General features: G+C 39.1%; 4 protein-coding genes, 1 long non-coding RNA gene and 2 other non-coding genes across 8 annotated transcripts; 6 read left to right on the top strand and 1 right to left on the bottom strand.

Annotated features, from left to right (window-relative positions):
* Nucleotides 1-2,504: 2,504 nt before the first annotated feature.
* LOC133737852 (uncharacterized) lies at nt 2,505-3,631 on the top strand. The gene is made up of 2 exons (XM_062165333.1): nt 2,505-2,835; nt 2,892-3,631. The coding sequence occupies exons 1-2, from the start codon at nt 2,505-2,507 to the stop codon at nt 3,629-3,631; spliced, it is 1,071 nt and encodes a 356-aa protein (XP_062021317.1).
* Nucleotides 3,632-3,934: 303 nt separating this feature from the next.
* Nucleotides 3,935-5,172, top strand: LOC133738483 (small ribosomal subunit protein uS7). The gene is made up of 4 exons (XM_062166039.1): nt 3,935-4,126; nt 4,211-4,482; nt 4,568-4,771; nt 4,885-5,172. Exons 1-4 carry the CDS (start codon nt 4,028-4,030, stop codon nt 4,937-4,939), a joined length of 630 nt encoding a protein of 209 aa, XP_062022023.1. The 5' UTR covers nt 3,935-4,027; the 3' UTR covers nt 4,940-5,172.
* A 795-nt stretch (nt 5,173-5,967) lies between these two features.
* On the top strand, nt 5,968-6,029 carry LOC133741574 (small nucleolar RNA snoR101). Its single transcript, XR_009862019.1, has one exon. It is a non-coding gene; the product is annotated as a small nucleolar RNA snoR101 (small nucleolar RNA).
* A 144-nt stretch (nt 6,030-6,173) lies between these two features.
* LOC133741573 (small nucleolar RNA snoR101) lies at nt 6,174-6,235 on the top strand. Its single transcript, XR_009862018.1, has one exon. It is a non-coding gene; the product is annotated as a small nucleolar RNA snoR101 (small nucleolar RNA).
* Nucleotides 6,236-10,814: 4,579 nt separating this feature from the next.
* LOC133741005 (G-type lectin S-receptor-like serine/threonine-protein kinase At5g35370) lies at nt 10,815-14,833 on the top strand. Its single transcript, XM_062168937.1, has one exon. The coding sequence runs from the start codon at nt 12,004-12,006 to the stop codon at nt 14,602-14,604; it is 2,601 nt and encodes an 866-aa protein (XP_062024921.1). The 5' UTR covers nt 10,815-12,003; the 3' UTR covers nt 14,605-14,833.
* A 350-nt stretch (nt 14,834-15,183) lies between these two features.
* On the top strand, nt 15,184-17,738 carry LOC133741007 (uncharacterized). The gene is made up of 4 exons (XR_009861547.1): nt 15,184-15,831; nt 16,010-16,352; nt 16,973-17,137; nt 17,599-17,738. It is a non-coding gene; the product is annotated as an uncharacterized LOC133741007 (long non-coding RNA).
* Nucleotides 17,164-19,150, bottom strand: LOC133741006 (flavonol synthase/flavanone 3-hydroxylase-like). 2 transcript variants are annotated; one of them, XM_062168938.1, is made up of 2 exons: nt 18,555-19,150; nt 17,164-18,086 (listed from the first exon to the last, which is right to left on the bottom strand). In XM_062168938.1, the coding sequence occupies exons 1-2, from the start codon at nt 19,007-19,009 to the stop codon at nt 17,531-17,533; spliced, it is 1,011 nt and encodes a 336-aa protein (XP_062024922.1). In that variant the 5' UTR covers nt 19,010-19,150; the 3' UTR covers nt 17,164-17,530. The 2 variants fall into 2 exon arrangements, with proteins under 2 accessions (XP_062024922.1, XP_062024924.1); XM_062168940.1 differs by having other exon boundaries at nt 17,165-18,071; nt 18,555-19,147.
* Between the last annotated feature and the right edge of the window lie 4,350 nt (nt 19,151-23,500).

Raw genomic sequence — 23,500 nt, 5'->3', positions numbered from 1 at the left:
TTTTTAACACATGACTAAAGTATTAATGGACTATCCCGTTATCTAAAAGTGAACGAATATTGAAATTCTCTGATCCTTAAGATGTCAGAGATTAACTAAGAATCTGACGAAATACAAATGTGGGTCACTAACCCTAACTATCAGATGTTAAACTCTTTATTTTGATCGTAACAATATAAAATCCTAGCTCAAAGTCAAGCCAACGGCCAAAATCAATTTGTTGTGAGTTTCCAATGGTCACTAAATGTCAAATCACTAGATGCCCAATAACATTTCCACAGACGCCCCGATTCGCCAAAAGTATCCATACACAGAGTTGTAGTTAATTGTTGTAATCGTAATGATGTATGTTATAGAAGGGATTTGAAAATTTTAGCTAAATTCAAAGAATTTTTCTTTATGATTTACTATAGTCTGTTTAAATCTGATACTATGATAGATTCATTTTTGGACTTTCGGCTGATGAGTTGGTCACCATAGATTATTATACAACAGATCAAGCACCAGCTTTTAATCTTTTACAGTGGAGATAGAGTTGGCATGCCATGATCTATAATACAAATTTGACCACATTGTGTCCTCCATTTGTGCCCAGCTAGCTTCCATTGATGCTCCTTATCTTGAAGGAGTTGCAGTTCCACTTCTTTTCGAGCTAGTGTACATACATCAGATCATGCCGCAGATATTATGAGGCTCAGAGCTTGCTAATTTTTTCCACCAACCATGTAACTCGTTGAAAGAATAATGGCTTATTTGACATGATTAAGCATAAAGTGATAGAAAGGTAATAGGAGAGAATATACTTTGCTTAATAGTGTCTTTTTATTTATCTGATATCTTTATTTGTACTTTGATTTTGGATCACGCTTTATTTGTACTCATCCATATCCATTTTTTTTGTTAAGAGAAAGAGAGACCAAGACAAAATTATTCTCTAATGGTCATTGCACGTGAATTTGTTGAGATAATTGCTAGGACAGGCATTTACTATACATGAAGGTGTGTTATTTCATTTGATAAAATGTGGCAAAACTGTGACACATTAAAACCATGACTATATAGTGAGATGATGAACTTTTTTAGTCAAACTCGAAACCTTCTATTTAATAATTTATACAAGTAATTATTAAAGATTTTGTGAATTTATAATCATGACGAAGGATCTGAAAAACAAGTTAGTCGACATGTTTTTATTTTTTGAGTTGAAGAAGGTCATGCTATATTAAATTAAAAGGCTTATATCGGAGAGATGCAAAATGCATCCAAAAAGAAAATCAACAATTATGAAAATAGATGCAACAATTGCATTGAAGTTACGTGGAAATAAAAATATAACAAAAGCACAAATGCGAAGTTGTTTTTATCACTAAGGAGTCGTGCAGTGAATTTTGTAGTCGATGATATGACTACCCATGCATATCCGATGCTCGTAATGACGAAAGTTAATCTTGCAAATAATTAATAAAGAAAAATCTTCCAGCAAAAGTTTGAAGCCAACCAAGGCCTGCAGGACTCATATCAGGAAATGTACCGAACCACCTCTTCGAAGAGTGACTCGTCGAATGGGATCGCCAGCGGACCTTGGTTGGTGAAGCCGTACTCCTCCTCGACTTGTACAATGAGCATCTTGAACCCGGTGTGGTTCAAGTATGACGCGAGCATGACGAATCTGGTGTAGTAGGCGCCAATGCACATGGCCACATGTCCAGCTGGGATATTCGACGGTGTACGGTTGTATCAGAATGTGGTCGAGTTGGCTTCTAATCCCTTTCAAATAAATACCATAACTCCGGTTCCCAAACCCAATACCAAGAAAAATCATGAGTCTAATCCTAGTGCAATAACTGGAGAGGATCTCATCATCCTAATAAAGAAATTGAATTTAATACCTAATATTCAAGTATTATTGGACTTGGTTTAAATAACGCTTTTAGATTTCTCCAATATTTTAAGAATATTACTTGAATGAATGAAAAATTGCAAGACATCAAAATGGGATTTTTTTTTTTTGTTGAAATGGGCTTTGGAATCCAATCAAGCTGGGAGACTAAATCCCACGTCCATATTATTAATTAATGAAAATGGGAAGTAATTAAAGATAGCATTATGATGAAACTGTTACACTAACTATCAGTTCCTAAAAGAAATTATATATACTAAAGCATCACTTGAAAATTGTGTAAAGAAAGATACGTGTTAATGTGTTCATATGCTATCGGTGATAAATTCAGATGAGAATCCTCACGAAGACGGTGTTGATGGCAAAACACCACTAACTTTAGATAGTTTTTAGTAAAAAAAAAGGCATAAACTTTTTAAGAAGAATGTCAAGATTTCGATTGACAAATAATATACGTAATAAACTACATGAAAACGTACTTCGGTTGAAATAACATGTCACGATCCCAAATTTGTTTGCTTGTAAATAGATAAAGAGGACTCTCGGGATGTTGCAATATTAAGAAAATAGGAGTTCAAAGTGATAAGTTGAAGTCACTGCTATTATGGCCATTCCACTCTCCTACCATGCATCTGTTGATCAACAAGTATGGCCTCACACGTCCAATGGATGCTACTCTGTCAAGTCCGGATATCACCTTTGTTGTCTCACCGGTAACCCTCTTCAATCAGTACATCCTCACACCTCTTTCCAAGTAGATTATACTGTTTTGAAATGGATCTGGGGTTTTTGTGCGACTCCCAAGGTGAAACACTTCATATGGAAAGCCGTCTCAAATGCATTAGCTACCGGCGATAATCGTCATCTTTATGTGACTCACAACCGGAGACTATTGAACATATTGTTTTCACGTGCTTTACAGCCACAAAAGCATGGTTCATACATCCCTTAAGCTATAGGGTTCCTACTGCTCACATCTCTACTTTAGCAGCTTGGATTCATCAACTTATCACAGACTGGCAATCTGAACCTTTTAATTCCTCGAAATTTACCGAGGTGGCCTACCTACTCTGGCAGTTATGGAAGCATCGCTGTGATTGTATTTTTCATCGCAAACCACCCGACCCCTTTGTTGTGGTTTCGCGGGCGACTGCCGCAGCCTACGAATTCTCTGAAGCTAACCACAAGTTGAGTCGCATTGACAATGGGACCACTTCATCATTGTCCTTACAGCTTTGGGAGCCACCTCCCCCTGGTATCATCAAGATAAATGCAGATGCTTCCTGGCACTTAGAATCACTTGGAGGTGGAATTGCTGCTCTCTTTCGAGACTCCTCTGGTTTGCTCCTCCACGGTGTGACCAAGTATGTTTGTACCTCTTCTCCACTGCTTGCGGAAGCCTTGGCTTTTAGAGAGGCTTTACTCCATGCTCATGATCTCTCTCTGACCGATATCATCATCACTTCAGACTCTCAAGGTCTTATTCACGCCTTTTCGCACTCATCTCATCATTCTCATTGGTCTATAGCTCCTATCGTCTCTGATATCCGAATTTTGGCTGATTCTTTTAGCAACCTCAACTGGTCTTGGACCAGCAGAAAAGCCAATGTTGCGGCAGATCACATTGCTACGTTGACATACAGGAGGGTGTGCCCACCCACGTGGGTTTCGCAACTGCCTCCCTCCTTGCAACTTATTTTGCTTTCTGATGTTACCTCAACTGAACCTTAGCTAGTTGTTCTTTTCCTAGTTAGTTTTGTCTTCTTTTGCTTTCCCTCTTGTATCTTTCGTTTGGCATGAATGAACTTCAGTTGACAAAAAAAAAAAAAAAAAAACCTCCCATATAAAGCCAAACGAAAAAATGCCAATTTTTCTTTTGTTTCAATCGAGGCATTTTTCTCTTGGGTTGGAGTCCAACTCAAACCAGGAATTATTCAAATTGGGCTCATCAGAAAAAAGCTCCAATCGGTCCAAATGTTAGCCCAACCCTAATGGCCCATCACTCCCTATATTTGTAAACCCTAGTTACAAACTCCATCATTTTGCCTATGCGCTTCTGCCTCCTCCCTCAGCCGCTTTAGCTCTCCAGTCTCCCCCAACACCTTCTTTCTCCGATCCCTCTCAGCCATGGCAGCCGCCGTCGAATCAGCTCCTGTTTCCCAAGAGCAAATTCTGCCCCACAACGACGTCAAGCTCTTCAACCGCTGGAGCTTCGACGACGTTCAGGTCCGTATAAAACCCTTCACTCTTAACTCAGTCTCGATTGCCTTTGAATCTGTTTGATGAATGAAATGCGGAATCTGTTTTCAGGTGAGCGACATCTCCCTGCAAGATTACGTCGGCGTCGCTCAGGCGAAGCACGCCACCTATGTGCCTCACACTGCTGGCAGGTACTCGGTGAAGCGGTTCAGGAAGGCTCAGTGCCCAATCGTCGAGAGGCTCACCAACTCTCTCATGATGCACGGAAGAAACAACGGCAAGAAGCTGATGGCTGTTCGCATTGTCAGGCACGCTATGGAGATCATCCATTTGCTCACTGACCTCAACCCTATTCAGGTCATCGTCGACGCTGTTGTTAACAGGTATATATGGATTGCCAATGTGTTTAGGGTTTGGGCTAATAGAAGGGATTGTGTGCTAATATGTGTGGATATTTTGCGGTGACAGTGGTCCTAGGGAAGATGCAACCCGAATTGGGTCTGCTGGGGTTGTGAGGCGTCAGGCTGTTGATATTTCTCCGCTCAGACGTGTCAATCAGGCCATTTATCTGCTGACTACCGGGGCTCGTGAGTCCGCTTTCAGAAATATCAAGACGATTGCAGAGTGCTTGGCTGATGAGCTGATCAATGCAGCTAAGGGGTCCTCTAACAGGTACTGATCATGGAGTGTCCTTTTTTTGTTTTTGACTGACTGGCATGCTTTAGTGTGATTGATTTGATTTGCTACACGGTTTTTTTTGCTCATGATGAGTGTGTTGTGTGCAGCTATGCTATTAAGAAGAAGGACGAGATTGAGAGAGTCGCCAAGGCCAATCGTTAAGGTGCTGCAGAGAACAATGATGCAACAATGGGAGAGTTTTGCTTGCATTCTTTTCTTTATGCTTTATTTAGACTTGTCTATTGAGATTAGATAATTCATCCATTTAGATTGGATGCTTTAAATTAAATGGCTGAATGTTTTGGATGACTTGAATTTTGTTTATGTTGAGTTCATTTGAGCTGTGACAATGTTGAGTCCCTTTATAGGTTGCAATCTACTGTCTGTTTACCCAATTGCCTTTCCTCTATTGTTCTGTTTGTTTTATTATTATCGTTATTATTATGCCTCTGTTAGCACTATCTATCATTGCATTTGCTTTTGAAAAAGTAATCTGCTATGCTGGTTGCCTCTTTAGCCTGGGATTGTTAATGCTGTAGCTCTTTATCACATTAAACTTGGCTCTTTGTCAGTTGATCAAACTAAGCTTTCAAGTCTTGCAGTTAAGCTTTATATTTGTTACACTAATAGAAGCATAGGGAAGCGTAATAGGGCGGTCAATTTGGGGCTATCAATGATTAGCTCCAGCAGCTCTAGTTAGAGTACCCTTCGTAAGGAAGTGATTACTTCCAACTTAATGACACCAAAATGCATGCAGGTACATAATCCCCTACGCTTCCTTAAGTTGGTGTCATTAAGTTGAAGTAATTGTTTCCTTACTGATGGCCAAAAATTTAATAATTAGTTTCAGGAGCTCTAGTTAGAGTACCCTATATAATCCAAATAAAGCTTGCTCTCAGCAAGAGCATTGCTGTGGCTGGTCTTTGCAGAAGCTCTTCAACAGGAATGATTTAGTAATTTGTTTACAAAGTCTAGAGTTGAATGAACAAATTTATGATTGAGTTCTCGAATCCACTGAAGTTCCAGCAGTATAATTCGGTGGACCTTGGTTGAGGTATGGTGGTGAGAGTTGTTTTGTCTTTTCTCCACCCCAGTGAAGAAGGTCTGACTGAGGACTCTGGAGTCTATAATGTTTCCAGGTAAGTTTTTCCAAGTAAAGAGACCAAGGTTAAAACACTATTGCAGATGATGTTTTACACTTGATCTCTGAACTTCAGGTAAGTTCAATGTTGACAAGCTATCAACTGATGCAATTTTCTTTCTACATCTTTTCACACTTCCCTCTTTATTAGTAGCACAGGGGAAAACTCTGAATTTTTCAAAGTTTTGTGACATTGTTAAAACACAATTGCATCCTCCTTTAAAAAAAAAAAAAAAAAACACAATTGCATATGATGGTTTACACTTGATCTCTGAACTTCAGGTAAGTTCAATGTTGACAAGCTTTTAACTGATGCAATTTTCTTTGTATTTATATCCAAAACTGTGCTATATGTGGTTTGAGTGCTGGAAATATACAAGCAGAGGCAAGGATTTTTGGGGGGCAGGGTTGGGCTTATACGTAGCCCAGTTTCTTAGCTGTGTTGCTTCACAGCTTTGTCCCACATTTTTCATTCTTTGGTTTTTCCCTATTTCAGAAACACATGAATTGTGACATTTACTTAAAATGCCAATGATCATACAAGTCTTCCCTCCAGACAAAACTGTGATCAATTTCTAAACTCCGCAGAAATGTTCGTTTCTGTTGTGCTTTCTATTGGTTGAACCATGTGTGAAAATGACAATAAAACATGTAACACATGAGAATGCTAATATAATACTTGCTCAAGTGTATTCAAAAATATAATACTAGGTTAAGTGACCTCTTCATTTGACAATTTGGCAAGCAATTGGCCAAGTGAAAAAACGATGAGAGAGCTGACTTTCACATCACCATGTTGTGATGAAAGTCGTAATCCAATTATTTAGCTTTTTAATGTTTGTATTATTTCCCTTTGTTACATATTTAACAGCTTCACGTTTGAAACTTTTATCATTTATATACATTCCCACTTAGACAGCAGGCCCAGTATGACATTTTTGAAAATGGCTTTAAACTTCAGTGTTGATGTGCAAATGTCACATTGTCCGTACGTATAGCTTTCACCCCTTCAACTCGTCTACTTCACTGATTGGTCTAACTTGGCAAGCTGATTAACCTAATCTGGATCTTGTTCTTACCAAATTTATTCTGTTTTCTGAACGGTGTATCCTAGTACGTTTTATCCTAGTGACGTTTTATCGAGTACCAAATTCATCAACTTGATGCAATTTTTTTTTTTTTTTGAAGGGTTGATGCAACTTAATTAAGAAATTGATTTTTTAGAGTTTGAATTTAAGGTCTACCACTGGGTTCTTGGGGGAGCTCAAACCCTCAAAACAAGAGCTCATCAATTGGTCAATAGTCAAGGATAGATAGATAAGAATAAGAGCACCTCTAGCAGATTTTGAATCTTGCCTCAACTATTGTGGAGAGTATGTTTTGTTTTTTAAACATTCATTTTAAGTTGTTTAATGTAATTTATAAATTTATTTAAACTATTTTTCTTCATTTATTAATAATATAAACTTAAAACTTATCTATACTATTATTAAGAGAAGAGGTTTTGTTAGCCAAAACTGAAAATTTTGACAGATTTAACCTTGAAATATTAAAAAACTTTAAGAATAAATTAAATCACAAGGGTAAATTGGATAATTATAAAATAAATTTTTATTAGAAAATAAAAAAGAAATGATCCCACAACCCCTACTTTTTCTCCCACTATTTTCTCTCTGCAATAACTATTTTATTTCATTTTTTTTTCTTAAAGAAAAATTATTACACATGCAGAGCATGTATGAAGAAGGCTAGTTAAAATAAAGAAAATTGATGCAGATGTATTTTTAAAATGATTAGTTAAAATTATTTTGGGGTTTTATCCATTTACCCCATTTCTAGGGATTTTTTTCCCACTTACCCCATTAAGTTTTTTTAATTCTCTCTTACCCAATACACTCTAAGGGAGTGTTCCCTAATACCCCATTAAGATTTTTTTTTGTTTTTAATTTTTTTTTAATACCATTTTACCCCTCACCCCTTTGTTACTTAGAGAGAGAGAGAGAAAATGGAAGAGAGAGAAACCATAGGAGACTTCGCCGGAGCCCGTCACCGGCCGCCGGAATCCGGTCACCGGCCGCCGGAATCCGGTCACCGGCCGCCGGAATCCGGTCACCGGCCGCCGGATTCCGGTCACCGGCTGCCGCCCACCGGAATTTGCTGAAAATCTTACCGGAAAGTTTTTTTTTCCCCCAATAGACATCTATTGCCCCCTAATAGAGGGGCAATAGACGTCTATTGCCCCAATAGTCTATTGGCCCCCAATAGTCTATTGGCCCCCAATAGACGACTATCAGCCATGTATTGCCCCCCAATAGACGACTATCAACCATGTATTGCCCCCCAGTAGACGTCTATTGCCCCCCAGTAGACGTTTAGATTACCGAAATGGTAATTAATCTTCCTAAAACTACACAAATAAAACTTTGATTAAAAAAAAAAACGAGGAGATTACATCAATTCAAAACGTCTATTGCCCCCCAATAGATGTCTATTACCCCCCAATAGACGCTTTAACAGATGTCTATTGCCCTCCAATAGCCCTCTATTGCCCTCATATTTTCTAAGATAAATGGTCAAAACCCCAAAAAAAAAAAAAAAAAATCTGATTGGGCACCCAGAAAATGATATGGGCACCCATGTCCTCTTCTCCCATCTTTCTGGCTGTAGACCCGGGACCGGAAGTAGTCTTCCGGCGAGGCAGGGGTCGTGGATGATGTCGCTGACGTCCTCCAGGAGCTCGAGCCCAAAGCCTCCTCAAAACCCGATCTGATTGCGCGACCTTGACCTCCTCCTCGACGACACCATCTCCGCCGGTTGGAAGCTCTGGCGACTGGATCAGGGGACAGCTTCGTGTGCTTCTTGCGTTACTTGGAAACACCAGAACAGCCATGGCCGGACGTTTGGATCGGAGATGGCTTCGTGCGCTACTCGAAAACACCGGAACAGCCATGGCCGGACGTTCTTGCAAGTCGCAGCCATGGCCGGACGTTTGGATCGGAGATGGCCGGACTTCTCTTCCTGCTGCCGCCGGTCTACAGAGAGAGAGAGAGATATCGCCGGATCGGAGAGGGATGAGAGCTGTGGCCGCGAGAGAGAGAGAGAGAGAGAGAGAGAGCTTCACCGGTCTGCACAGAGAGAGGGAGGAGAGAGAGAGAAGGATGATGAGTGGCAGATGGTAGTTTTTTAATTGGGTTGAGGGTAATATCGTCATTTTATTTTAAAACGGGTTGGTGGGAATAAAAATCTCTTGTTGGGGTAAGTGGGATGATTTTTATCAATTTTGGTGCTTTGGGTCAAGAACCCTATTATTTTTTAGCTAAAATTTGATTAAAAAATAGCTAGCCATACTAAATACACTCTAAATATTCCAACTACGGCAGTGTTGCATCTGGTTGCTCTAGTTTTAACTTCAACCTGACAATAGTAATGGCTTTTCTAAATGATGCATGGCCTCATCAATACTGCCCATTAGGTCAACCTTTCTGTTTCTGCAATTTTATGTGCGACTTCCTCACTTTTCTTCAATCCCCACCGCCTTCTATTGAAGTCATCATCATAGAATGAAAGCTATTGATTTCTCCTTACGCCCCAATCTGTCCCATACCGATCTGCGAAACTCATAAAATGTGGGAAATGAGGAGTACCGACTTTGTTTCTTCTGACCAAAACTATGCATTGAGAACATTGACATTTGGATTTTTGAAAAGACATGCCAGTTGACCTCGAGCAAAAGGAGAAATGCAAACCCTTTCATTGGAGGTCAATGGTTATGCAGCTGGGTCCTCAAACTCTTGTTTGCGTTTACATTGTTCTTCGTTTAGGGTTTTAAACATTCGGAACTTGAAATCTCAATATGTTGAGGTCTCCATTTATTGAAACGACTGAACTTTTACTCTCGATCGAAAACCCTATTAGCACAGAAAGCATTAGTACAATACTTGAGTATCCTAAGTCAGACCTGGTGTGGGGGGATTATAACACATTAATTCCTAACCACCACAGGTGGTCGAGTTGGTAAGAGCCTCCAGGTGTGGAACCCTCACACCCGGGTTCGAATCCCGCCGACACTTACTGGAGTTAAATCCCAATATATTCTTGGTGGCCAGGGGGGAGGAATCGTTCTGACAAGATCCCCCGAGCACGGATTAGTCTTTGGGCCTAGAAAGCCTTTGAGGACACCGTGTGATTGACAAATTAAAAAAAAAAAACACATTAATTCGAAAATCGGAGCTAATTAACTGTCATTACGAATTTTCGAATGATTGATTAGCGTTGGCCAGCAGATCCAACTGGTGTGGGATGAATGAGTTGTCTCCCGGATTTGAAGGAGATCGAAATCATTTTAAGGATACTGATCTCCAGGGACACAGATGCATTGCAGTTTATTCATATAAAACTTCACCAGCGAACTTGCAGCCTAGGTTGATGTCATTATGTATAGTTTATGAGAGACTAGAGAGAAAGAATTTCCAACCATTACTTGTATATTATATATTAAAGGGAAGAAGGGACAAACGTGTTGCTACATACCCAATATAATGAATTGAAAACCTAGTCAATGCTCACCTCTTAAGATACACTGCATTTGTTCATCTTGATCTGCATCATTCGGATGACAATGAACCTAGCTGCCTTGATCCAGCATACCATGATACACTTGCTCATATTTAACATGTGTAATCATTTAAGGGATGAATCTTAAAAATACGCTTTGATATTTATTTTAGTTTTTTCCAATATAATTTATATGATTAGATATGTTATGTTGTTTATTACGCTCAATATGACTTATATAATTTGAAATTGCTAATACTAACTAGTTTTGACGAAATGTGGTTTCTACACTTGGATACGTCAAGTTTTCTACTAAGCTGATTGAGATTTACATCATTTGAAATTACTAACTTCAAAATATTTCTTCCTTGGTGCTCAAGGAAGAGTTGAAGAAAAACCTCCATTGAAACCCTAAACCTATTGTCCGATCGTCTTGTAATCTCAACCAAACCTGATCCCAATTGATCAATACCAGTCACCCAATTTTCCAATCAAACAAAAACTCACTTCAATTCCCCAATCCCCCACTCACTTTTCCCGCCTTCCCACAACTCCTCTCCAAAACCCAACACATTCCCCAACTTCTCCTCCTCTTCGCATTCTCTTCACTCCTCCTCTGCCTCCGGCGTCTTACTCCCCGATTTCCCTCGCCGGTGGCAAACTCTCGTCGCTTTTGCTCCAAAAGCCCAAGCCGAAACCAGCAGCACCTATTCCCCACACGTGTGGCGAGCCATTGTTGCTTATGAGGACAGAAGGTTCTTTAGCCATTGTGGGATTGACCCAGTTGGGCTTGCCCGCGCAGTGGTCTCCTTTTCCGCCCTTGGTGGTGGCAGCACAATCACCCAGCAGTTACAGTAATCCGTGCACACCATGTGTTTGATGCATTGCCTAAACGAGTAGCTCTTTTGTTTGTATTACTTGTTTGTTTGCAAAAATAGCTCATTTTTAAACAAAGTTGCTTTTTTTAAATCAAGTGTGATCAATGATTGAGAATAGATTATGCAAAAGAGAAGAACTATATTTAAGACAAGACAATAATGTCGGAATAAAAATATTTTGTTTTCCGGTCACACTGGTAGTTAAGTCTTCACATCGTAGAAGCATGCTTCGTGGGTTTTGGTTTAAAAATATAGAGAGTTGGAATGATAATTGTGAGCTGTAGCATTTATATGATAAGACGGTGAAGGATATAAAATGGAGTTTATGCACTACACTCCAATCTTCTTCGTTTGGATGACGACTTCCTCGGGTTTGACCGCCACTGAGATTTTTGTAAATTGTAATCCCAGATGATGTAAGCGCTGAATAAACGATTGCATGTACTTCGCACACCAATTAGGAACAAGTAGGTGGGGGATAGAGAGAGAGAGAGAGAGGGAGAGTCAACGGCAATGTAAAGCCTGGAAGCAGAATTAAGGAAATGGAATGAAGATAACCACAGCATTCCACTTTCAGCTTTAAAAAAACACCCCTTCTTCCTTAAACCCTTTACTTGTTTTCCGTTCTTCCTTCCTTCCTTCAAAACCCCTGCATGGGATCCTTCTTGTTCATCCCTGCTGTTTTCTTATTCTTTGTTGCTGTCTCTGGTATTTCTTTCACAGAGTTTATATACCCGCCTTTCTCTGCTTCACACTATCAATTCATTGACAACGCTGGTACCTTCTTGTCTTCTCGAAATGGGACATTCAGAGCTGCTATGTTTAATCCTGATGCTCAGTCCAACTTCTACTTGAGCATCATCCATGAGGCATCCAATACCGTCATCTGGTCTGCCAATCGCGATGCTGCCATCTCTAGTTCTGGTGAGATGAATCTCACGGTTAAAGGACTTGGCATTTCAGATGCGGATGGCAATCCCGTTTGGTCAACTCCAGCATTGAAGTCATCAGTGTATGCATTATTGCTGAATGAAGTAGGGAATCTAATCCTTCTTGATCAATTCAATGGTTCTCTTTGGGAAAGTTTTCACTACCCAACAGACACGATTGTTTTTGGACAAGAGTTATCAGTTGGGTCCATTCTGGCCAGTTCCAGTGGCGCAACAAACTTTTCAACCGGTGATTACAAGCTCGTACTAAGTTCTTCTGATGTGATACTTCAATGGCATGGGCAGACATATTGGAAGTTGTCAATGGATACACGGGCCTATAAAAACTCAAATTACGTAGCTGAATATATGGCTATCAACAGAACAGGTCTTCAGCTTCTTGGTCTTAATGGAACAATGGTCGTGATTCAGGTGCTCTTGACACCTTCTGACTTTCAAATCGCTCAGTTGGATCCCTCAGGAAAGTTTATTGTCAAAAGCTTTTCTGGTTCACAATGGAACCAGGAATTTGTGGGGCCAATTGATGGTTGTAGAATTCCATTCTTTTGTGGCAGAATTGGTTTGTGTACAGGCTCTGCATCCACTAACCCTACATGTTCATCATGTCCATCAACTTTCCATGTAAGTTCCCAAGATAATGGTGGTTGCCTGCCAAATAGTCCTTATTCTCCGCCATTACCCTGTAACTCAACCAATAACGGCAGTCAGCTGAATTCATCAGCCGTTTCATATATCAAGCTTGGCAACGGTATGGATTACTTTTCCATTCTTTTTTCCGAGCCTGTAAAATACGGTGTTACTTTGTCCATCTGTCAAGAACTCTGCTCTAGCAACTGCTCTTGCTTGGGAGTTTTCTATCAAAATTCGTCTGGTTCTTGCTATTTGCTTGAAGATGAGTTGGGGTCCATTATTTCAAATAGTAATGCTGATGTAAATGATCCATTGGGTTACATCAAAGCCCTTGCCCCAACAGACTCTAATAACAGTAACAATCCCAGTTCTGGAAAAGGAAACTTTCCTGTAGCGGCTCTGGTGCTTTTGCCATTTACTGGGTTCTCTCTGTTGGCAGCTCTAGGTTTTCTTCTGCACGGAAGACGGAGACGGTCAAAGGAAAAAGAGATAAAATTAGGGAGTTTCGACTCACGTTCTTCAGGAGATATGGATGGCTTCTACATCCCAGGATTACCTAAGAGGTTTGACTTTGAAGAACTTGAAGTGGCTACAGATAATTTTAAGACCCTGATTGGGTCTGGTGGGTTTGGTGCTGTCTATAAGGGAGTTCTACGTGATAAAACTGTCGTAGCTGTAAAGAAGATAACAAATGTAGGAGTTCAAGGGAAAAAAGATTTCTGCGCTGAGATTGCAGTGATTGGTAATGTTCACCATGCCAATTTGGTTAAATTGAAAGGGTTTTGCGCCCAAGGGAGACATCGCCTTTTGGTCTATGAATATATGAATCGTGGCTCGCTTGACCGGACACTTTTTGGTAGTGGACCAGTCATAGAATGGCAAGAGAGACTTGATATAGCTCTAGGGACAGCGCGTGGGCTCGCATACTTGCACAGTGGGTGTGATCAGAAGATTATCCATTGTGATGTCAAGCCAGAGAACATTCTCTTGCAGGATCATTTTCAGGCAAAGCTTTCAGATTTTGGCCTTTCAAAGCTTCTCAGTCCGGAACAATCCAGTCTATTTACAACTATGAGAGGCACACGTGGCTATCTCGCACCAGAATGGCTAACTAACTCTGCAATCTCAGAAAAAACTGATGTCTATAGTTTTGGAATGGTACTTCTAGAACTTGTCAGTGGAAGGAAAAACACACTAAGACTGCAAAGCCATAATCTGAATGACAGTAGCAGCGGTGGTGGTCAGTCATCATCGTCATCTGGGTCAGGACTTGTTTATTTTCCTTTGTTTGCACTAGAGATGCATGAGCAAGGGAGGTACTTGGAACTTGTTGATCTAAGACTGGAAGGACGGGTGACAAGTGAAGAGGTGGAGAAATTTGTGCGTGTTGCATTATGTTGTGTTCAAGAGGAACCAGCACTCAGGCCAAATATGAATACTATTGTTGGCATGCTGGAAGGTGGCATCCCTTTAAGCCAGCCAAATTTTGATTCGTTGAATTTCTTGCGCTTTATTGGACGTCGATTCACTGAGGCGTCTATGATAGAAGAGGGAACTGAGAGAAATGATAGAGTGCTGTATCAAGAGTCAAATTCTTTTCCTACGCGGACAACAATTGGCTCGCGTACTTGCTTTTCTTATGTCTCTTCACAGGAGGTTTCAGGCCCAAGATAGTGTTAATTAGTTGAGTAGCTTGTGTATAGTCAATTGTGGATGGGAAGTAAATGGATTTGATTTTGTATTTAGATGTTTTTTTCTTTTTTGACGTTGTATTGGAATCTACTGTATAATTCTTATATTTTCCACAAGGCTTCAGGGTATCCTAAATGGCTGTAATTTAAGAGTTTTTTTGAGTAAGTAATAATACATAATTGTGTGGAAATTAGATGTAGCCTTTGCATTACTTGCCATATATGTTATCGTAATAGTGTTTTCACAGTAGGTCTGCTGTATGAGAGGCTGAGAGGTTGTCACTGATGTGGGTTCTTAGCTGAATGGAATTTATGTTCTGTTTGAGTATTCAGTTTCATAAATATAACTATTCTTTTCTTCTTTAACCTACTCAACAACTGATTTCGTTTACTAACTGTTTTAATCCCACATGGCAGCTGGTGAAAAATACTTTCCTGAAAAATGAACGCACACTATCAAGAAAAATGGTTGAGGCGGTGTTGTCACTAGCTTTGGAGAGGACATTGTTAAAAGGGGAAATATTGAGCTGCTATATGAGCAAGGTCAAGTATACTTCTCAATTATCAGATATTCAGATCAGTGTACTTATTTTGTCTGATACATAGTATTTGTGAATTGTGATTACCTGTTTCTCCACAAATATAGAATTTACAAGATTGTCCTGGATGACATCTCTCATTAGTGTTGTTCAAACTCACTCGTGTAGAACTTCCCTTCTCATATGAAAATGAAATAGTGATCAAGTAGAAACAGTAAAGACGTGTTCTCTTTGCGTCCATTTCTGGATGTTTAGTATTTGCCTGAGTAGAACTACCTCCACGGCTCTACCTGATCTGTGAAGGAAGAGGGTCTGTATGACTGTCCATCTTCAGGGATTACTAGTTCTGAATGTACAGGGCAGATCATTAGCTATTTTCATATATATAGTATAGAATAATAGATATACATTATGGAGCATGAGAATGTATAAATTGAAATGTAGCACTGTCCTCATTTTCAATTGTTAACCAGATTCATGAATGGATATCATATATAACAGAGGTAGGATGTGTGACAGATATACTGGGGACATGGAATATATGGCATTGAATCAGCATCCAAATTTTATTTTGGGAAGCACCCATCTCTTCTAAGTTTGGGGGAGTCTGCATTCCTTGCTGGACTAATACCTGCCCCAGAACTTCGATCACCACTCAGGGATGCTTCTAGGTTTGTCAGTGCCATTATTATTGGAATAACTTCCTTTTTCATTTTTTTTTCCAGAATTGTAAAGCTAGTTAAGCATGATTTTTTCTTTTAGTGATTTTGCACTCCATCCAGTATATAGTTTATCTAGTTTCAGGATTATTTTCGGATCAAATAAACTAATTTCTTTACTCTGTAACAGGGGAAAAACGTTCCAAGCCAGAGTTTTGAAGAGGATGGTGGAAGTAGGCTTTCTTGACATTCGAACAGCACTTTTAGTCGTGAAATGTTTAAGGAAAAAGAGATTCGAGAGAAATTGTAGAGAGAATTGTCAATCATATTATTGAGATATAGGGATTACAAAGTATATATTCTAATGTTACAAGGAATAGTATTCCATCTATGATTAGGAATTCTAGAACCTTCTCTCCTATTGCTACTCCTAGTTTGATAAGGCACACTAAGTCGATTTTCCTTCAACATGAAACAATTTCTTCCTCTGCAGGTTAATGACGCAGAAGCAAATATTACCTTGCTGCCAGCAGGTATGTGATTTTCGTAGGTATCTCAGTAGTGACTTTCTGAAACTCATTTCCCCTTGCAATATCTAAGATTGAAAAGAAGTTTGTACTAAATAGTACACCCACAATTATTTTAGAAAACGAACTTGTTTCTTCTTGATCTGCGATATACTGTATCACATCGATATCTTTTATACTTTAGGTAGGAGATATATCCATAGTATTTTGGGAGTCACTGGAAGCAAGGTTTGTTAATATAGTGGGCAGGGTTGAATGTATTTCCCGCCTTTTGAGTCTGTTTAGCACATAATTGGTGAAGTTGCCATCAATATGAATGACAGGATTTTACCAAAAAGAAACGAAACAAAAACGAGAAGCCAAAACTCTAGGAAGTGAATTACATGATTCTTAGAGTTGATCTTATTCCAAAATGCATGTAAAACGTATTTGATGAATACATATAACATTTATGCTTACATGTTATCCAGAGGTTAGCCTGGTCATCTATAGCAAAAACTTTTGTATGTGTGCTATCCAGAGAGTTGATATTCTTTTAGATATTGTGGGCCAAAAAAGCAAAAGATATTTCTTATCTATAGGATTTGTTTGGTTAAAACTTATATTGCATGATTAATGTAGTGCAGGAGGTACAGATTCTATCTTCAAGGATATATGGGACTGGGAATCAGAAAGCAGAGTATGGGAAGCATGTGAGGACATGGAAAGATGGGCTACTGAGGTTCGCCAAAGGACTTCTGCAAAGCGTTAATAAGCCTTCTTGTTGTAAGGACTGGTGTGACTTGTAAGTTGTAAGTGATCCCAGTACACAACTTAATCCTCTCTTTTCCTTTGCCATTAGTTTAGCTAGTTACTAGTTTCTGTTCATCTGCCATAGGTTATAACAGTTATTGATAGCTAGCTTAAATCCAATCATTGCCATTGGCATCTGTCTGTACTCATAATCAAATATTGAAACAGTTCATATTGGGTTCATGAGTTCATCATTATTGGAGCATTAATACAACAAAGATTGATAACGACATTGAACTGACATAAAATTCTGAAGACCCTCATAAGATTCAACTACTAAGTGCAGAGAATGCATCATGAATCCCCACTCTACCTACTGAGACAGCAAAACATATAAATCTGTGAAGAAATTCTTGAGTCCCAATGAGAAACATACTAACTACACTACTCATCTACTGTGGGATCTTGTTGAATTTGCGGTGTCGGTATTCACCATATGTTTTGGTTGAGTATTTGGCAGGATTTTGCTCGTCCACAAGCTCCGTCAGAGGCCCAATCACAGCCTCATGTGGTGGCGCAATGAACACAGCCCATGACATGCGCAACCGTTCCTTGTTCACCAAGCTCCTGTGAAGAACACTCTTGTACTTACCATTGCTCAAGACCTCCATCTGATCACCAATGTTAACAAAGACTGCATTTGGCAGGTAATTCACAGCAACCCAATTGTCATCTTTCCACAGCTGAAGGCCAGGAACATCGTTTGAAACCAGTAAGGTGAGGGCGGACATGTCGGTGTGAGGCTCAACGCCAAGGGCTAGTTCGGGTTGTGGGCATGGCGGGTACATATTTATCTTCATTTCCAATTCCACTTCTCCATCTCCCATATGAGATTTCAATACCTTCCTATCCAGGCCTAGACCCTCTGAAAGCACCTCCAATAGCTTGTCCGTTACTTTCAGCATTTCCTTCTTGTACTCTTCATTTACTTGCCTGTGTGTGTCACACCTATGGTAAAACCGTAAAACATAGGAACACAAGTAAATGCAGCTAAGGTAGCTAGTCAGTTTTAGTTTGCATCTCCAGCAGTTTTTCTGTAATTTATTTATGACTTCATATTATTTTTTGAATTAGAAAAGAAAAAAAACTTAAAAGTGTATTATTATACACAAAGCAATTAAAATTAATATTTTGAGTTTAGCACAAACAACAAAGAGTCATTTATAGTCTAGGGGAGAATGTTTTTTTTTTTTTTCTTCTAGTTTTTCTAAACATACTGGCGGATTGATTTTGATTTTCCTAAACATATTTTCTTAAGTAGCCAAAATACCAAAATAGAGATGCTGAAAGTGGTCTTATTACCATCCAAATACCATTGACATCATGCCTAGAAAAAGGAAGAACATTGAAAACTAATAAAACAAACAGAGAACTTGATCAGAGACAAAAATCAGTGCGGGAACTGTGATTAGTTACCCGTATGATGGAGGATTCTTAGGCCAGATATCATAGTTAACCTTCGATGGAGGAGCAGTGTGGTGAAAGAAATAGTCAATCCACTCAACCTTGTCATCATGGTTTTTGGTCATCCTAGTCCCATACCCATCAAATCTGCCACTAGCGGGGTCATTTGCATAGGCCTCTTTTTCCTCCTGTGGCAGCATATAAAACTCCTTGCCAACCTTCTGTAACTCCTCTATCAATGAAGCTGGTATCCCATGGTCAGTGATCAGAAAGAAGCCCCATTGGGCAGCTGCCTCGGAAACTTCCTCGACGATGACGTTGTGTGGCTTTGCTAGGGAAATTACCGGCACGGCTATTCCCTCCACGGCCCTGGTGTTCAAGGGCTGCTCGTGGGCGGGGCGGATGAACTTTTCCGGTAACTCGTTGAGCCTGCCAAGGGCCAATGCCTGAACTCTCTCTACCTGCATTTTTGGTTCTGGGGAATCAACTGGGACGAGTAACGTTATGGTTATCTATAATTACCTACCAAGTTAATATGCTTGTTGCAAAACGGAAGAGCAGGTTCGATCAGGTTCAGCCATGAAGAATGAAGTACAGCTGGTGCCTGTAATATAATTATAACCTACCTACCTAACTTTCCCCTGAGATTGATTTACAGTTTGGAGATGAGTCATGAGTGCATTTGCATCACCACATTGGGATGGTAGCCACTGTCATCTATAACGTTACATCAGCACATTGGGATGAGTCCAACAGACAGAAATATAAAAAACACCAACCATCTAATTTTAACGTTGTATAAGGAATATAGGTTTAGGGCTGGGCCTTTTGGGCTCCTAAGTGGTCTTGGGAGCTGGTGAAAAATACTTTCCTGAAAAATGAACGCACACTATCAAGAAAAATGGTTGAGGCGGTGTTGTCACTAGCTTTGGAGAGGACATTGTTAAAAGGGGAAATATTGAGCTGCTATATGAGCAAGGTCAAGTATACTTCTCAATTATCAGATATTCAGATCAGTGTACTTATTTTGTCTGATACATAGTATTTGTGAATTGTGATTACCTGTTTCTCCACAAATATAGAATTTACAAGATTGTCCTGGATGAAATCTCTCATTAGTGTTGTTCAAACTCACTCGTGTAGAACTTCCCTTCTCATATGAAAATGAAATAGTGATTAAGTAGAAACAGTAAAGACGTGTTCTCTTTGCGTCCATTTCTGGATGTTTAGTATTTGCCTGAGTAGAACTACCTCCACGGCTCTACCTGATCTGTGAAGGAAGAGGGTCTGTATGACTGTCCATCTTCAGGGATTACTAGTTCTGAATGTACAAGACAGATCATTAGCTATTTTCATATATATAGTATAGAATAATAGATATACATTATGGAGCATGAGAATGTATAAATTGAAACGTAGCACTGTCCTCATTTTCAATTGTTAACCAGATTCATGAATTGATATCATATATAACAGAGGTAGGATGTGTGACAGATATACTGGGGACATGGAATATATGGCATTGAATCAGCATCCAAATTCTATTTTGGGAAGCACCCATCTCTTCTAAGTTTGGGGGAGTCTGCATTCCTAGCTGGACTAATACCTGCCCCAGAACTTCGATCATCCCTGAGTGCTTCTAGGTTTGTCAGTGCCATTATTATTGGAATAACTTCCTTTTTCATTTTTTTTCCAGAATTGTAAAGCTAGTTTAGCATGATTTTTTCTTTTAGTGATTTTGCACTCCATCCAGTATCTAGTTTATCTAGTTTCAGGATTATTTTTGGATCAAATAAACTAATTTCTTTACTCTGTAACAGGGGAAAAACGTTCCAAGCCAGAGTTTTGAAGAGGATGGTGGAAGTAGGCTTTCTTGACATTTGAACAGCACTTTTAGTCGTGAAACAATTTCTTCCTCTGCAGGTTAATGACGCGGAAGCAAATATTACCCTTCTGCCAGCAGGTATGTGATTTTCGTAGGTATCTCAGTAGTGACTTTCTGAAACTCATTTCCCCTTGCAATATCTAAGATTGAAAAGAAGCTTGTACTAAATAGTACACCCACAATTATTTTAGAAAACGAACTTGTTTCTTCTTGATCTGCGATATTCTGTATCACATCGATATCTTTTAGACTTTAGGTAGGAGATATATCCATAGTATTTTGGGAGTCACTGGAAGCAAGGTTTGTTAATATAGTGGGCAGGGTTGAATGTATTTCCCGCCTTTTGAGTCTGTTTAGCACATAATTGGTGAAGTTGCCATCAATATGAATGACAGGATTTTACCAAAAAGAAACGAAACAAAAACGAGAAGCCAAAACTCTAGGAAGTGAATTACATGATTCTTAGAGTTGATCTTATTCCAAAATGCATGTAAAACGTATTTGATGAATACATATAACATTTATGCTTACATGTTATCCAGAGGTTAGCCTGGTCATCTATAGCAAAAAAATTTATATGTGTGCTATGTTAGTACTATACATGAAAATAAATACAAATCTATATCCAAAATGAATATATACATGTAAATAGACATTTCTGTGCAAAATAGAACTAGGATAGATATAGCATCAGCAATCCCAGTTTTCCAGAAAATATTGAAACTGGAAGAACATCATACTTACTTGAAGAACTTGACTCATTCATTTGATCTTCTCCTGATTACACCTTTATAATTCTCCTATAAGTGGATGGGACTGTTTTATGAATGAGAATAATGGACGTGTATCAGCAGGGACCAAAACCTGATTAGCCATGCATGACAGTTTCTTCCATCAAGAAACTGTCATGCCATTCTAACTGCATTTTCAAATTTGTCCAACTCAGATTTATCCTAATAACCATATTTATTTGAATTTTAAATCAAAACAGATTAATGAGGTGGACTAATATGATTTAATTAAGTCTGCAACCTCAATTATTGACAATCGAATTCAATACCAGTTACATATATGCATCTATGTCCAGCTTAATACAATGTCTTGTTCTTAAGACATCTAACATGCTATCCAGAGAGTTGATATTCTTTTAGATATTGTGGGCCAAAAAAGCAAAAGATCTTTCTTATCTATAGGATTTGTTTGGTTAAAACTTATATTGCATGATTAATGTAATGCAGGAGGTACAGATTCTATCTTCAAGGATATATGGGACTGGGAATCAGAAAGCAGAGTATGGGAAGCATGTGAGGACATGGAAAGATGGGCTACTGAGGTTGGCCTAAGGACTTCTGCAAAGCGTTAATGAGCCTTCTTGTTGTAAGGACTGGTGTGACTTGTAAGTTGTAAGTGATCCCAGTACACAACTTAATCCTCCCTTTTCCTTATGCCATTAGTTTAGCTAGTTACTAGTTCCTGTTCATCTGCCGTAGGTTATAACAGTTATTGATAGCTAGCTTAAATCCAATCATTGCCATTGGCATCTGTCTGTACTCATAATCAAATATTGAAACAGTTCATATTGGGTTCATGAGTTCATCATTATTGGAGCATTAATACAACAAAGATTGATAACGACAATGAACTGACATAAAATTCTGAAGCGGATGAACTTTTCCGGTAACTCGTTGAGCATGCCGAGGGCCAACGCCTGAACTCTCTCTACCTGCATTTTTGGTTCTGGGGAATAACGTTATGGTTATCTATAATCACCAAGTTAATATGCTTGTTGCAAAACGGAAGAGCAGGTTCGATCAGGTTCAGCCATGAAGAATGAAGTGCAGCTACCTATCTACCTAACTTTCCCCTAAGATTGATTTTCAGTTTGGAGATGAGTGCATTTGCATCACCACATTGGGATGGTAGGCATTGTCATCTATATCACATTCTAAACCGCGCTACTTCTGTTTTGTCTTTCAATAAACTCCGTTCCTGACCATATAGAGAAGGTTTATTTTTTATCGAAGCATTAGGATAAAGAATGGGTCCAACAGACAAATATAAAAAACACCAACGATCTAATTTTAACGTTGTATAAGTTTAGGGCCGGGCCTTTTGGGCTCCTAAGTGGTCTTGGGCTTTAATGTGGGATTTGGTTCTTTTGGGCCCACAGGATTGTTAGATTTTTATTTTTTAATTTAGCTTTGGGTTCCCATCATTTTTTACGAAAGGATCATGGGCTTGTTTTGTTCTTTTTTGAGTAGGGAAGATGGACAGGAAATGATAGCTAAATTAAAAGCTATTGATTTTCCTTATTCTCCTGCAAATATGTCAATCGTAGTATAGATAAATAAGGGTCTCCCGCAGAGGATTAAGTTAAACTAAGTGCTTCAACAAAAGTCAAAAACGTGACTGCAGTTCCTACTGAACAGCAGTCAAAAGACAAACTACGAATCTAACCAAAACAACCCAGAAAAATATGAAAATTTACAGAGACAGACTAGACACACAAGGCGTCCAGCACACAAAATTTGGTGAATTTCGGAGTTGATTTGCTATGGAAATAAAATACAGAAAAACAGATAACAGAAAGAAAGACGAAATTGAAGCAGATTTGAAGTTGGTTGATATCAAGATAATGAAACTAGCTAGGAAGGAAGTATCCACCTCCAACAATCACACACAACACACTTTGTCCAATTTACTTCCAATTAACTTAGTTGAAGACGCTCAGATTGGCTCGGTACGCTTGAACACAACCTATTACCCTTTCTTACTTTGTACGCTAGGCAGGAAGTGCTCTACACCTAAACTATTCCCAAGCAATGCAACCTAAAGGTACGTTTATTAGATTAAACATGCAGAGATCGTTAAGTTTGAAAAGAGTTTGAGCAATCACTAGGCATCGCAAATAACTTAGAGCCTTGCTAACCCTAGGATTTTGTTTACTTGCTAGTGAAAACTACCAATTACTTCTCTAGATAATTTGAGGAATCCAACTATTGATCCAGGCATCAAACAATCAAAGTATTAAAACCCTAGCATGCATACTAAGTAGGCCTCCAAAGCATACAAA

The sequence above is a fragment of the Rosa rugosa genome, chromosome 3, assembly GCF_958449725.1.
Source record: "Rosa rugosa chromosome 3, drRosRugo1.1, whole genome shotgun sequence".
NCBI lineage: Eukaryota > Viridiplantae > Streptophyta > Magnoliopsida > Rosales > Rosaceae > Rosa > Rosa rugosa.
Note: the sequence above shows the minus strand (reverse complement) of the source record. Positions and strands in the feature narration are given on the sequence as shown.